The sequence below is a fragment of the Oncorhynchus mykiss genome, chromosome 12 (assembly GCF_057628025.1).
Source record: "Oncorhynchus mykiss isolate SJ-2025 chromosome 12, ASM5762802v1, whole genome shotgun sequence".
Lineage (NCBI taxonomy): Eukaryota > Metazoa > Chordata > Actinopteri > Salmoniformes > Salmonidae > Oncorhynchus > Oncorhynchus mykiss.
Genome location: NC_143033.1, coordinates 87,201,940 through 87,215,399, shown reverse-complemented (window position 1 = coordinate 87,215,399; position 13,460 = coordinate 87,201,940). Strand labels below are relative to the sequence as shown.

Here is a 13,460-nt window from a genome sequence, read left to right as displayed (position 1 = left end):
GCTCCGGTACCGCTTGCCGTGCTGTAGCAGAGAGAACAGTCTATGACTAGGGTGGCTGGAGTCTTTAACAATTTTTAGGGCCTTCCTCTGACACCGCCTGGTATAGAGGTGCTGAATGGCAGGAAGTTTGGCCCCAGTGATGTACTGGGCCGTACGCACCACCCTCTGTAGTGCCTTGCGGTCGGAGGCCGAGCAGTTGCCATACCAAGCAGTGATGCAACCAGGAGGCTCTGAATGGTGCAGCTGTATAACCTTATGAGGATCTGAGGACCCATGCCAAATCATTTCAGTCTCCTGAGGGGGAACAGGTTTTGTCGTGCCCTCTTCACGGCTGTCTGTTAGTTTGTTGGTGATGTGGACACCAACAAACTTGAATCTCTCAACCTGCTCCACTACAGCCCCGTCGATGAGAATGGGGTGTGCTTGGTCCTATTTTAATCCTGTAGTCCACAATCATCTCCTTTGTCTTGATCACGTTGAGGGAGAGGTTGTTGTCCTGGCACCACACGGCCAGGTCTCTGACCTCCTCCCTATAGGCTGTCTCGTTGTTGTCGATGATCAGGCCTACCACTGTTGTGTCATCGGCAAACTTAATGATGGTGTTGGAGTCGTGCCTAGCCATGCAGTCATGAGTGAACAGGGAGTACAGGAGGGGACTGAGCACTTACCCCTGAGGGGCCCTCGTGTTGAGGATCAGCGTGGCGGATGTTTTGTTACCTACCCTTACCACCTGGGTTTGGCCCGTCAGGAAGTCCAGAATCCAGTTGCAGAGGGAGGTGTTTAGTCCCAGGGTCCTTAGCTTAGTGATGAGCTTTGTGGGCACTATGGTGTTGAACGCTGAGCTGTAGTAAATGAATAGCATTCTCACATAGGTGTTCCTTTTGTCCAGGTGGGAAAGGGCAGTGTGGAGTGCAATAGCGATTACATCATCTGTGGATCTGTTAGGGCGGTATGCAAATTGTAGTGGGTCTAGGGTTTCTGGGATGATGGTGTTGATGTGAGCCATGACCAGCCTTTCAAAGCACTTCGTGGCTACAGGCGTGAGTGCTAAGGCTCAGAAGTTGTTTAGGCAGGTTACCTTAGTGTTCTTGGGCACAGGGACTATGGTGGTCTGCTTGAAAGATGTTGGTATTACAGACCCGGACAGGGAGAGGTTGAAAATGTCAGTGAAGACACTTGCCAGTTGGTCAGCGCATGACAGACAGAGAGACAGAAAGACAGAGAGACTGAAAGACAGAGACAGAGAATGAGGAACATAACATAGGTCTGTAGATGTTACAGTCCCCAAAGTACCACCCTAGATCTGTGTGAAGACTGTGAACTCAGGCTAAGAAAAGCCTAAAAGTGTTATAGAACTCCATTCAACTACAACAGTCTTCAGCATAATCCCTATTCTCATGGTGTGGGATCAAATATGAGCACCATCTCCAGAGGAAGGGCAGGCCGGCTGCAGACCCACCACGGCCCTCTGAAGTGCTTTGGTCTTAGGGTTGACCAGGGGTGGAATATGCAGGGAGCTGTAGTGTGTGCTTGCCCGCGTTCGTTTGTCAGTGTGTGTCGGTGTGTGTGTGACCACGGCCAGGACATCTGAAAGGCCATCTCCACACTATGGAGTTTCTTTGATGAAGAGCTTAAACTAGGTCTGTGTTGTAGAGCTCTAACCAGGTCTGTGCTTTGGAGCTCTAACCGGGTCTGTGTTGTAGAGCTCTAACCAGGTCTGTGCTTTGGAGCTCTAACCAGGTCTGTGTTGTAGAGCTCTAACCAGGTCTGTGTTGTAGACCTCTACCCAGGTCTGTGTTGTAGACCTCTAACCAGGTCTGTGTTGTAGAGCTCTAACCAGGTCTGTGTTGTAGACCTCTAACCGGGTCTGTGTTTTGGAGCTCTAACCAGGTCTGTGCTGTGGAGCTCTAACCAGGTCTGTGTTGTGGAGCTCTAACCAGGTCTGTGTTGTAGACCTCCAACCAGGTCTGTGTTGTAGACCTCTAACCGGGTCTGTGTTGTAGAGCTCTAACCAGGTCTGTGTTGTAGACCTCTAACCATGTATGTGTTGTAGAGCTCTAACCAGGTCTGTGTTTTGGAGCTCTAACCAGGTCTGTGCTGTGGAGCTCTAACCAGGTCTGTGTTGTGGAGCTCTAACCAGGTCTGTGTTGTAGAGCTCTAACCAGGTCTGTGTTTTGGAGCTCTAACCAGGTCTGTGTTTTGGAGCTCTAACCAGGTCTGTGTTGTGGAGCTCTAACCAGGTCTGTGTTGTAGAGCTCTAACCACTGTAATACACATAAACATGCTAAATGTACTTTCATACACACACCATGTAGTTAGTATGTAGCCTACATGTCTATATAGCCTACATGTCTAACATAAAACTCACAAAATAAAGTTCATTACATAGTCATAGAGAGTTATTTAAGGGTACTACAAGTAGAGGTGGCATGGGAATATGCTAACCCACAAATCCCCATACCTCATCCCCCTTTCCCATATCTCAGCCTCTTCTAGACCGAGCCAAACCCCCTCCTCGTCCAAAAACCACATCTCTCTCTCTCTCTCTCTCTCTCTCTCTCTCTCTCTATGCAGCGATGAAGCAGAGCAACCTGAGCTCTCTGAGAAAGTCTTATAAAAGGGAGGGAATAAAACAATCACATCAAGCACATTGACCACCTCTCCCTCACACCCTGATCTGGGACATCCAAGACAACCTGTGTGTGTGTGTGTGTGTGTGTGTGTGTGTGTGTGTGTGTGTGTGTGTGTGTGTGTGTGTGTGTGTGTGTGTGTGTGTGTGTGTGTGTGTGTGTGTGTGTGTGTGTGTGTGTGTGTGTGTGTGTGTGTGTGTGTGTGTGTGTGTGTGTGTGTGTGTGTGTGTGTGTGTGTGTGTGTGTGTGTGTGTGTGTGTGTGTGTGTTTGTGCATGCTTTGTGTGCCCAGGGGCCTATCCTCACATGCATTGATTACAGGAACTGAATGCAGTATAGGCTACTCATGTCACAGTCATTTCCTGTACTATGTCACAGTGATGCACTGCTTATTCACGTACAGTTAGGTCACGTATTGCACAACCGTAGTAAGTCACTTGGACAGCCCCTATGAATCTGTTATCCAGAGAAGAATCTCCTGAGAGGGATCTCTGTCAAACAAACAAATCACTCTTTCTGAACCGCTTCCTTGTGGTAAACTTGTTAAACTCTCTCTTTTTGTGTTGTTTTCCCCCTCTCTCTTCTCCCCTTCTCTTTCTCTATTGTCTCCCTTTTACACTTTCTCTCTCCCTCTCTCTCCACCTCTTCTTTCTCTCTCATCTCCTCTTCTCTCTCTCCCTTTCTCTCTGTTCTTATCCTTCTTCTCCCCTCTCTCTATCATTCTCTTCTCCTCTCTTTTCTCCCCTTTACTCTCTCTCTACAACTCTCTTCCCCCTCTCGCTACCCCTCTTCTTCCTCTCCCTTCTCCCTCTTCCCTTGTTGAGCCTTGTTGACGTGGGCTCTAGTTCTGTTCCTTCGCTCAGTGAACCCAGGGTAAAGAGTGTCTTGTTACACCAGTACTGGCCCTTTTGATAAAGCCCAGTATTGTGAAGGATAACCCTCAGAAACAATCTGGATTTCACACAGACAGCACCGTGTGTATTTCTGCAGTCCCTAAACACAAATATAAACACACCAAGAACATTCACACACACACTCCCATACAGCCAAACATACGTAGCGTACAATCGCTCAAACACACAACACTCCAGGTCAGAGAATGTATTGTTACTGTGCGCTGCACTCATGTGGTGGAAGTAAATATCAGGACAAAACTCACATCAGGTTACAAACTCTCTCTACAGGTTGTTTTCCTTCCTTTGTACTGTATAATTACCCTGGTGTGCACTGCTTCCTCTACTTCACTACTAAAGCCAGCTAGCTACCTCACCACCGATAACTGACGGACACCAGAGATTGGGAAAGGGGAGCAGAAGTAACAGTGTTATAAACGACCTGGAATGGGAATGTCCTTCTTCTCTCTCACTTCCATGTTTATGTATGGAAGGAACTCAGCTCTTAGGGGGGGCAGGGTAGCCGAGTGGTTAGAGCTTTGGACTAGTAACCGGAAGGTTGCAAGTTCAAACCCCCGAGCTGTCGTTCTGCCCCTGAACAGGCAGTTCCTAGGCCTAGTTCCTAGGGCAGTTCCACTGTTCCTAGGCCGTCATTGAAAATAAGAATTTGTCCTTAACTGACTTGCCTAGTTAAATAAAGGTACATTTTTAAAAAAATTAAGCTGTCCACATTTGGGTGAGCCGTGCTCTTAAATAAACATGGGCTTTGTTGAGATAAACCATTGTCTATCCTCTATTGTCCCGCGGGATCAGTGAGGTGCTCAGGTACTCACCTGAATGGAGGGGGGACAGGTCAGCACACGTCACGGATGGAAGTTGGAACACAAGGCCAAGAGAGGGAGCGAGGGTGGCTGGAAGTGCTGTCCAGACAGGCAGGCTCCTCCTGGTGCCTGGAATGCTTCCATACAGCTGTCATCATTCCTCATCATTCCTCATCATTTCCGGTGATTGCGGAGGTTCCCAGAGGATTCCCGACATCAGTTTCTCCATCCATCACTGGCCACCAAAGGGAAGAGGAACTACAAGAGAGACGTTGTCATAACTCAACACCCTCGGGTCACACTAATAACCATGGTCACAGCAGGCAGATGGATCGCTGTGAGACCGTGTCATTCTGTCAATGGGCCAATTACTGCAATAGCTGTTAACACTCACATCCTGTGACCTTTGGCCTAGTGTGCCTGTACACCTACAGGCTGTACAGTTTTAGAGAAGTATAGAAACTAAGTGGTTGAGCGACATGTTTGCCACTGTTCTAATGAGGACAGAGATAATATAAGTGGTTCATGCGTGTGGATGTCACCCCATTTTAACACCGATTATGGTCTTTGTCTTGTATCAGCACTCAGCGTGACAACACCTTGTGTATCCAAGCCATTCCTACATCTTGGCTTAACTCGTTGCCAAGACATACACACACTCTCTCACATACACACGCACACACATACACACGTTGGTCCCTGTGGCCTCAACCCCACTAGGTTGTCCAGTCCTCCTTGTTGTTTCAGCTGTGAACACGGGAGAGGAATTACTGGTACTACCACTGCACTGATACCACCTTCCTCCCCATCACTGACACCACACACATACTGTACACACACACATACTGTACACACATGCGCACTCTCAAACACACCACACACACACATTGTACTCCAATTCTTTGTAATAGTTCACACACTGAATGATCCAAAAAAACATCTCACAGCACCACGCAACAGCAACAATACGGGAAAGCCATTATGTCAACGTCAACGTCATAATTGTTTGCAGACATTCTCTGAAATGGACTGGTCTAGAGTCAGCTCATCGCCGGCAGACTGCAGATGAATAAGTGCAGAGAAATGGAGAACTGCAGAGCAGATACATCTGTTACTCTACATGGCTCTTCAGCCTCTATAAACAGACCCTGGATGTGTCTCAAGTGCACCCTATTCCCTACCTAGTGCACTACTTTTGGCCTGGGCCTTGGGGAATGGGGTGTCATTTGAGATACAGGCACTGAGTGTCATGTCATGGTAACATGTCAGAGTGTGAGGGAGTGTGAGGCTCTGTGGACTGACCCTGACCCTGGGACCCAGATGGTTGGTTTGTCTCTCCTCCCTCGTCCCCGACACCTCACTGTTCCTTACCATGCTTTCCCTCTCCAGCCCTTGTTTTCGCATTCCAATCGGTCCTTAACGACCCACAATGCCTGGCGTATAGTATATACACACAAGCATGCATGCACTTGAGTACGTAAATCCAAATATGTGAAAAAACTGCAACTTCACTCATCAATATTCAACGGTAACAAAAGCTCCCCCTCCACCCCGCTTTGGGTCCATCCTTGCCAAAACGGCTATCCTGGAGGCGGTGTGGCCATGCCCAAATGCCCACGCTATGATACTATCCCCATCAGATATATCATACAGGTGTGGACTCTGAGGCATGTGGTCGTCCAGTGGGTTGAGTATGCAGGTGGGGTGTGTGATGCTACGTGTCTGAGACTACACACACACCATCTGCAGAGTTTCCACGTCACACTAATTGCCATCGCAGACCTGACGTACGTCCACCCAGAGGGCTCGAAAAGCTATTTCTGGCACCGTTTGGGGTGTTTTCTTCTCTTTCTGCATACCAAATGATCTGGCCTGGTCTAATCCCCTCGGTGCAGCATGATGAAGGCAGATTTATCTAGCGCTGTGTTGCTGGAGCATAGAGAGAGACTAATGCCTTTCACAGGCCTGTATCAGGAGTCAGGACACAATGTGCCCGCTCTGCTCTGCTCTCAAGTCTCAGGTCTTAATGGCTGCAGCATTCCCAAACTGTCATTGCTGGGATAGATGGAGTATATGGAGGAATATTCAGTCTAATGGAGCTGAGCAGCAGCAGGTCTCAACTCAAGCATACTAAAGAGCCCATTAATCCCTTCTAATTCTATCAAGAATTGAGCTGCAGAGGGATAAGAACCCCACTAAATTCCAATCCAGAGGCTATGTCTGTAATGCCATGGAGACCGACCCTGGGATTATATGCAAAGCAGAAATAGCTCCTCTTTCTCCACTGTTGATTCAATGTACAACAGTAAGCTGCTTGAAACTGTGCCTTATTATGAGAAGTATTTGGCGGACTGTAGAAGTTTCTTGGTCATTACATTACCAGAAAGAAGCCCTCAAAGGAAGCCTGGTGGGGGAGTTTTAAATGCCTGGGTGATGTTATCCCATCTGATAGTATGATAGGCAGACAGCAGGTATGATACAGGTGTCCTCTCCACCTCCACTAGACAGGTATGCAGGTGAGCTACGTGCCCGTCTGTCTGCCTGCCAACCTGCCTGCAGTAGTAACCCATCACAGGGTTCCCTACCTCCACACCATTGATTCTGATCGCCCGCCGTAACATCCGCCCATGGAACAATTCTGTTTTTAGACCTGTATTTTATCTGAAAAACAAATGTCTTATCAAACGAATTCCCCAGCCCTAAGTATGGGGAAGAGGGAGAAAGTATGCTTTATTTTATTTCAGAATGGAGCGTGGAGACGGTAATGTGTTTTACAGGCTGAGATTAGTGTTCAATCAGCCTCATCTAAATGACCACAGGCCGGCTGGGGCTACTGTTGTATGTGTATACTAAACTACAGCCACAACTCACACAGTGGAGAGGGCTGGAACTAGTGGGACCTTTCAGATAGACAGGACACACGCCTCAGTTAGTCTGGCCTCTCTGCTCTATGGACTGGAGGGAGAATCGGCCTCCTCTTGTCAATCCCATTCATTTGAACAAGGTCAAAGGGTCACCAAGGAAGACATCTACGGAGCAATCAAGATGTCATGTTTGAAATGCTGTGTTGTAAGCTTAGTAGAGCACCTACTCTTCTCTCCTGCACACTCAAAAAGAAAACACACACAAACAATGATGACCTAGACAAAAACAGATAGACAACATCTTCACAAGCGCAGGCATTTACAGTGCTAAGGAATTAAATGTGTCTCTTAGTAACAGTATTGACACAAAACAGGCCTGACAACCATCGTCACATTCCTTCCCAGCCCGAAGCCCCACACCCAAATCCCTCCTCCCTCTCCCCCGTCACCCCTTCCCCACTGCCAACTGCTCCATTACTCCTTCCCTTCATTACTGAACCCCATGCCAGCCCTCCCCTTTCCTCACTTCCATACACACCCATTACTCCTTCCCTTCATTACTGAACCCCATGCCAGCCCTCCCCTTTCCTCACTTCCATACACACCCATTACTCCTTCCCTTCATTACTGAACCCCAGCGTCTCCCTTCATCCCGTTCTCCCGCTGCATGCCAGCCCTCCCCTTTCCTCACCTCCATACACACCCATTACTCCTTCCCTTCATTACTGAACCCCAGCGTCTCCCTTCATCCCGTTCTCCCGCTGCATGCCAGCCCTCCCCTTTCCTCACTTCCATACACACCCATTACTCCTTCCCTTCATTACTGAACCCCATGCCAGCCCTCCCCTTTCCTCACCTCCATACACACCCATTACTCCTTCCCTTCATTACTGAACCCCAGCGTCTCCCTTCATCCCGTTCTCCCGCTGCATGCCAGCCCTCCCCTTTCCTCACTTCCATACACACCCATTACTCCTTCCCTTCATTACTGAACCCCATGCCAGCCCTCCCCTTTCCTCACTTCCATACACACCCATTACTCCTTCCCTTCATTACTGAACCCCAGCGTCTCCCTTCATCCCGTTCTCCCGCTGCATGCCAGCCCTCCCCTTTCCTCACCTCCATACACACCCATTACTCCTTCCCTTCATTACTGAACCCCAGCGTCTCCCTTCATCCCGTTCTCCCGCTGCATGCCAGCCCTCCCCTTTCCTCACCTCCATACACACCCATTACTCCTTCCCTTCATTACTGAACCCGAGCTTCTCCCTTCATCCCGTTCTCCCGCTGCATGCCAGCCCTCCCCTTTCCTCACTTCCATACACACCCATTACTCCTTCCCTTCATTACTGTACCCCATGCCAGCCCTCCCCTTTCCTCACCTCCATACACACCCATTACTCCTTCCCTTCATTTCTGAACCCCATGCCAGCCCTCCCCTTTCCTCACCTCCATACACACCCATTACTGCAGCCTTCCCTTTCTCTCACTCTGATCTCAGCTGCCTTTTATTCTCCTCACTCAGCCAGGAAGTGGATTGGAAAAGAAAGAGAATAAATAAAAAGGCCTCCACCTCCCCAGCCCACTATCTAGCCAGGCATCGCCATGGCAGCATGATCCCCAAAAAGCCCAGCGCGCTCTGCTGCACTCCAAAGGGATTGAAAGAGAGAGGGAGGTAGAGAAGGGAGGGAGAAAGGAGAGCGGGTGGTGGAGGGAGAAAGTAGGTGGGTTCTTTCCCAGTCAGAAACTAGAGGTGAAGTCACTTGTGACTTTAGGATTCAATATTTTTTGTTGCTCTCGGTTTCCCCCTCTAACTTTTCCTGAACTAAGCTTGAACTTACTTACTGGTCATGTGTGTGTGACGAACAACTGATTCTTTACTCTGTTGAGCATATAAACAGTCAGACGACAAACATTGTTTCTGTGCAGAAAGAAAAAAAAGTGTGTGAGACATTAAGGAATATCAGTGGACAATAGGAGGTCAAAAGATTCAACATTCATTTTATTGGTTTGGTTTTTTGAGTACAGTGGTTATGTTCAGCCATTCTGGCATTCACAGAGAAAACAAAAAACACAAAACTGGAAACACGAAATAGCTTTCTGATAATAGCTCTGGCTCAGTCTAGTCGCTATGACAATAACAACAACTCTGCGTACCTGATCAACAACACAGACACATAACACATAAACGTGAAAAAAAACGGTCAAAAAATGGCACTAATAATACTTTTGAAATTCTGTGTGGTTTATAAAAAAGACATATCTATTTACATTCAATTTGAATAATTATCATTTGGAAAAAAACTAAAACATATACCGTATGAGAGTGACATATTAAGAGAAATAAAACACTGATTATTCAAACTTGAGATAAAATATATATAATATCAATTATACTATCAGAGTAGGTTCCATTATGTAGTTCAAGTGCTATTAATAGGAATATACAGGGGATCTCTGCCATAGGCAACACGAGGCAGCCATTTTGGCTCCCCTGTGAGAGTGGCATAACTCAAGGTGCAGCTCAGAGGTCAGGGTAATAGGTCAAAGGTTACAGGGTTCAGTCATAGCTCCGCCTCTGAGACAGAGTAATAAGTGGTTAGTACAGAGTACAGACATGGAAAAGCGTGGGAGTGAAGGGGAGGGGACGTAACCTGGGCAAAGCAGATTTCCACCCTATCACTCCTGGGTAACTGAAGTTAAGATACTTGGTTTAATACAAAGTGTTCTCTTTTGTCTTTGTCCATGACATCCTCTATTAGTTGCTGTGTAGTTAGAGGGTGAAGGATGGAGAGGCATCCACAGAATTAGAGTCAGGGGGCATCAATGAGACATCCACAGAATTAGAGTCAGGGGGCGTCAATGAGACATCCACAGAATTAGAGTCAGGGGACGTCAATGAGACATCCGCAGAATTAGAGTCAGGGGACGTCAAGCTGAAGAAGTGGAGTCCAGCTGATGATGTCATCATCCAGGCTGGTCAAATGACCAATGAAGATGATTTAGAGACACTGACTGACCGTGTGTTTGTGAGAGCTAACCTAATGCACTGCCCACTAACCACCATCACATATAAAACATTTTCTACTTAGAACAGGAAAAAAATCATTATTATTAGCAGCTTCATCTACGACTCTCATTTGAAAAATAGAAACATTTGTCGTTTTTCATATACAAAATATCTGTAAAATTACTATGCATATCTCCATGTGGACGGGTTGTACTCTACAGTGATTTGGTGTGTGTGTGTGTGTGTGTTAGTGAGAGAGAGGGGTGACACTACGTGTGCGTGCGTGTCTTGACGTATTCACCAGAACATGTGTGTACTTGCTAGAACACTCTTTACCTGCTCTACCTCTTATCTCATCCCCCTTCCTTTTCACACACCTTGTCTCCCTCCCTGTGCTGCTCACCTCTGCTATCTGACTGTCTCGCCCTCTCTCTCTCTTTCTGTCTTTTCTCCCATCCGTCCAGGTAAGTGAGGAGGGGTGTGTTGGGGCAGGTGGCGCTAGCAGACGGTCTGTTGGCTAGACAGGGGGCTCTCCAGAGACATGCTGGTGGGAGACAGGTCTGGACGGTTGTTCTTAAACATGGAGGAAATATAGAAGGCCTGGAGAGACACAGATAAAACACTGTCTGTCAAACACAGATACATAGAGATGGAACACTGTCCGTCAAACACAGATACATAGAGATGGAACACTGTCCGTCAAACACAGATACATAGAGATGGAACACTGTCCGTCAAACACAGATACATAGAGATGGAACACTGTCCGTCAAACACACAAAGGCAACCAAGAGAATCCGTCAAACATAAGACAGATATCCCAACCGCCAGAGAGACTGGTTATACTGCTCAGCCTGACCCAGATGAGATCCCACCATATAGGGACTGAATGAGACAAATACAGATTGTATAGGCAGATGGATAGGACATGAAGCCCTGTTATTGTTTAGGCAGGCATGGTTGACATTATTTCATCCTGTAAGCCTGACTGACATAGGAGATCATACATCAACACATTTGTTCCCAATCCCACAGCTCCATAGAGCCAGAGGGAGGGGAGAGACAGACACTTACCACCCAGTAGGCGGTGAGGCCTCCCTGGATGAAGCCGGTGATCACGTCGGTGGGGTGGTGGCGGTAGTCAGAGATGCGGCTCAGCCCGGTGTACACGGCTATCATCACCAGCAGGAACTGCAGCAGCGGGCGCAGCAGACGAGCCCCTCGCCATGACAACCGCGCCTGCAGGTAGAACTGGAGAAGGAGAGCAGCGTCACATGATCAGAGCCTTCAAATATGAGAAGTGTGTGTGTGTGTGTGTGTGCAGGCACTCATGCATTTTTGCATGTGTCTGTGTGTGTGCATAAACTGCAGTGTAGTTGGTTCTTTCTACAGTGATCTGGTCACATGGTACATTAAACACAGTTAACACACACGTCTAGAGGGTGAGGAAGAGGACCTGGCATTAGTCCATCCACACTGGGCTCAGCACCCTAATAAACCTCTCCTCCATCTCATCTTGCCCTCCAAGCCCCATCATTACTACAATAGAGGAGGAGTGTCTGTCAGTCAGGGACCAGACAGAGACTGACTGAGGGGTCAGGGGTTAACTGTAGAGATGCATGGTGCTGTTTCTGAGGTGACTGCTGCCAGGCCTGGGCCTGTCACTGGAACATGTGCAACGTATTCCTCCGGAGGGGAGGGGAGCTGGAAGCAGGTGTCAGTCTTCTTGCCCTCCAACCAGCAGCTGGCCCAGGGCCCTGGTTGCATGTCGCTGCAGGTCCCATGGATTCTAAAGGACACAGTCAGTCTGCAGTAGTAGTACTAGCTATACGCCAGGAAGCCACAGACGGGATGGAGGGAAGATAGAGGGAGAAGAGAGGGAGAAGAGGAGACAGAATGAAGAATGAGGCCCCTTGTTTTTCTCAGGACACTCAACTGCTCTCAATGCCTCACTCTCTTTCTCTCCCTCTTTCTCTCTGTCCCTAAGTGGGGGTGAGGAGGGAGGGGAGGACCCGAGAAATCTATTAACAATGTTTTTGAATGGTGTATCCTCTCCTTTTATCAGATTGAAATTGAATGAGTTTCATATATATTTCCCGTAAATAGTTTTGCGATTATTCCAGTCATATTCCGGGCCATTGGAGACTTAATGAAGTGGAGGAATTCCATTTAGAATGTGAAGGAATACATTATGGGAACAAATGCTTGAGCCATGATGGGCTTTTGTCTTCCTCTGTCATTTCTCACCCCACAATGTGTTCCTCACCAATGGTCCAGTAGAGAGAGAGAGGAGGGGAGTGGGGTTCTCTTGTTGAAAGAAGCCTGTGGATCTCTCAGCAGCCTCCCCCCCCCCCCCCCAAACAAGGAGTGCTCTGTCTGCTCTACATCTCTCCCTCTATTCATGTTCCCTGTGGAAAACTTCCTCCCTCTCCCTTGTCATTTCAGGCAGGACGGCTTTTGAAAAGTTGCCTTTCTCAGAGTTTGCATGTACAACGTGTGTTTGTGAGTGTGTTTGAATGTCTGAGTGTTTGTGAGTATGTGTGTGAGTGAGTGTGCACTCCATCTCTACAGGGACAAAGTGTCCAATATTTTCTTTCATAATTACAGTGAAAGTTAAAACTAACAAAGATCATTCTTTCCTTCCTTCAACTAATCTGTAGTAATCCCAGCTAAAGCAGGTGACTTCAAGTGTATAAACGTTACTTGGCAGGTGTACTGTTCTTTGTCGCCACAGGCACGTGCAAGTGTGTGTGTGTGTGTGTGTGTGTGTGTGTGTGTGTGTGTCTCTCCAATTGCCAGTGACACTTACCGCCAGGTAGAGCATGGTGTACATGGCAAAGGAGGAATGGCCAGAGAAAAAGGACTTCCTGAAAGATAAAGGGATAACAGGGATGTCATTCATTAACCCAGTTATCTAGTGTCAATATTGCTCCATCTATATCTATGGTAATAAACATTCATAGCAATATTTTCTCACAAAAACAGACTTTCACTTTGACTAGACTAGCGGCGTTTGGGTCTATTCCATCTCAATTCCAGTCAGTGCATGACTTTTCAGGATTGCATAACAATGGAAAAATCTCATATCCAATCCAACTGACAGGAATTGAGCTAGAATTGAGACCAACTCTGATACACTGAAGCTTGATTCACATTACAGGACCAACCACAACTGCACTGTGCTTGTTCTGATATTTATTTTCACCTTGTGCTTTCCTGCACAGTTCCAGCAACTATGGTGTG

At 47.6% G+C, this 13,460-nt stretch overlaps 1 protein-coding gene across 2 annotated transcripts in view; it reads right to left on the bottom strand.

Moving 5' to 3' along the window:
- Positions 1-9,191: 9,191 nt before the first annotated feature.
- Positions 9,192-13,460, bottom strand: part of ppap2d (phosphatidic acid phosphatase type 2D) — a 34,395-nt gene continuing 30,126 nt past the window's right edge. Inside the window, exons 4-6 of one of the 2 annotated variants that reach the window (XR_016485380.1) lie at positions 13,027-13,084; positions 11,292-12,042; positions 9,192-10,817 (exon numbers count right to left, since the gene is read on the bottom strand). Coding sequence is in view for 1 of the 2 variants with exons in the window: in XM_021625643.3 (XP_021481318.3) it covers positions 10,716-10,817; positions 11,292-11,468; positions 13,027-13,084 (337 nt within the window). In the remaining variant the exon portion in view is untranslated. The remainder of the gene's footprint in view (positions 10,818-11,291; positions 12,043-13,026; positions 13,085-13,460) is intronic. The other variant, XM_021625643.3, reaches the window with a different exon arrangement.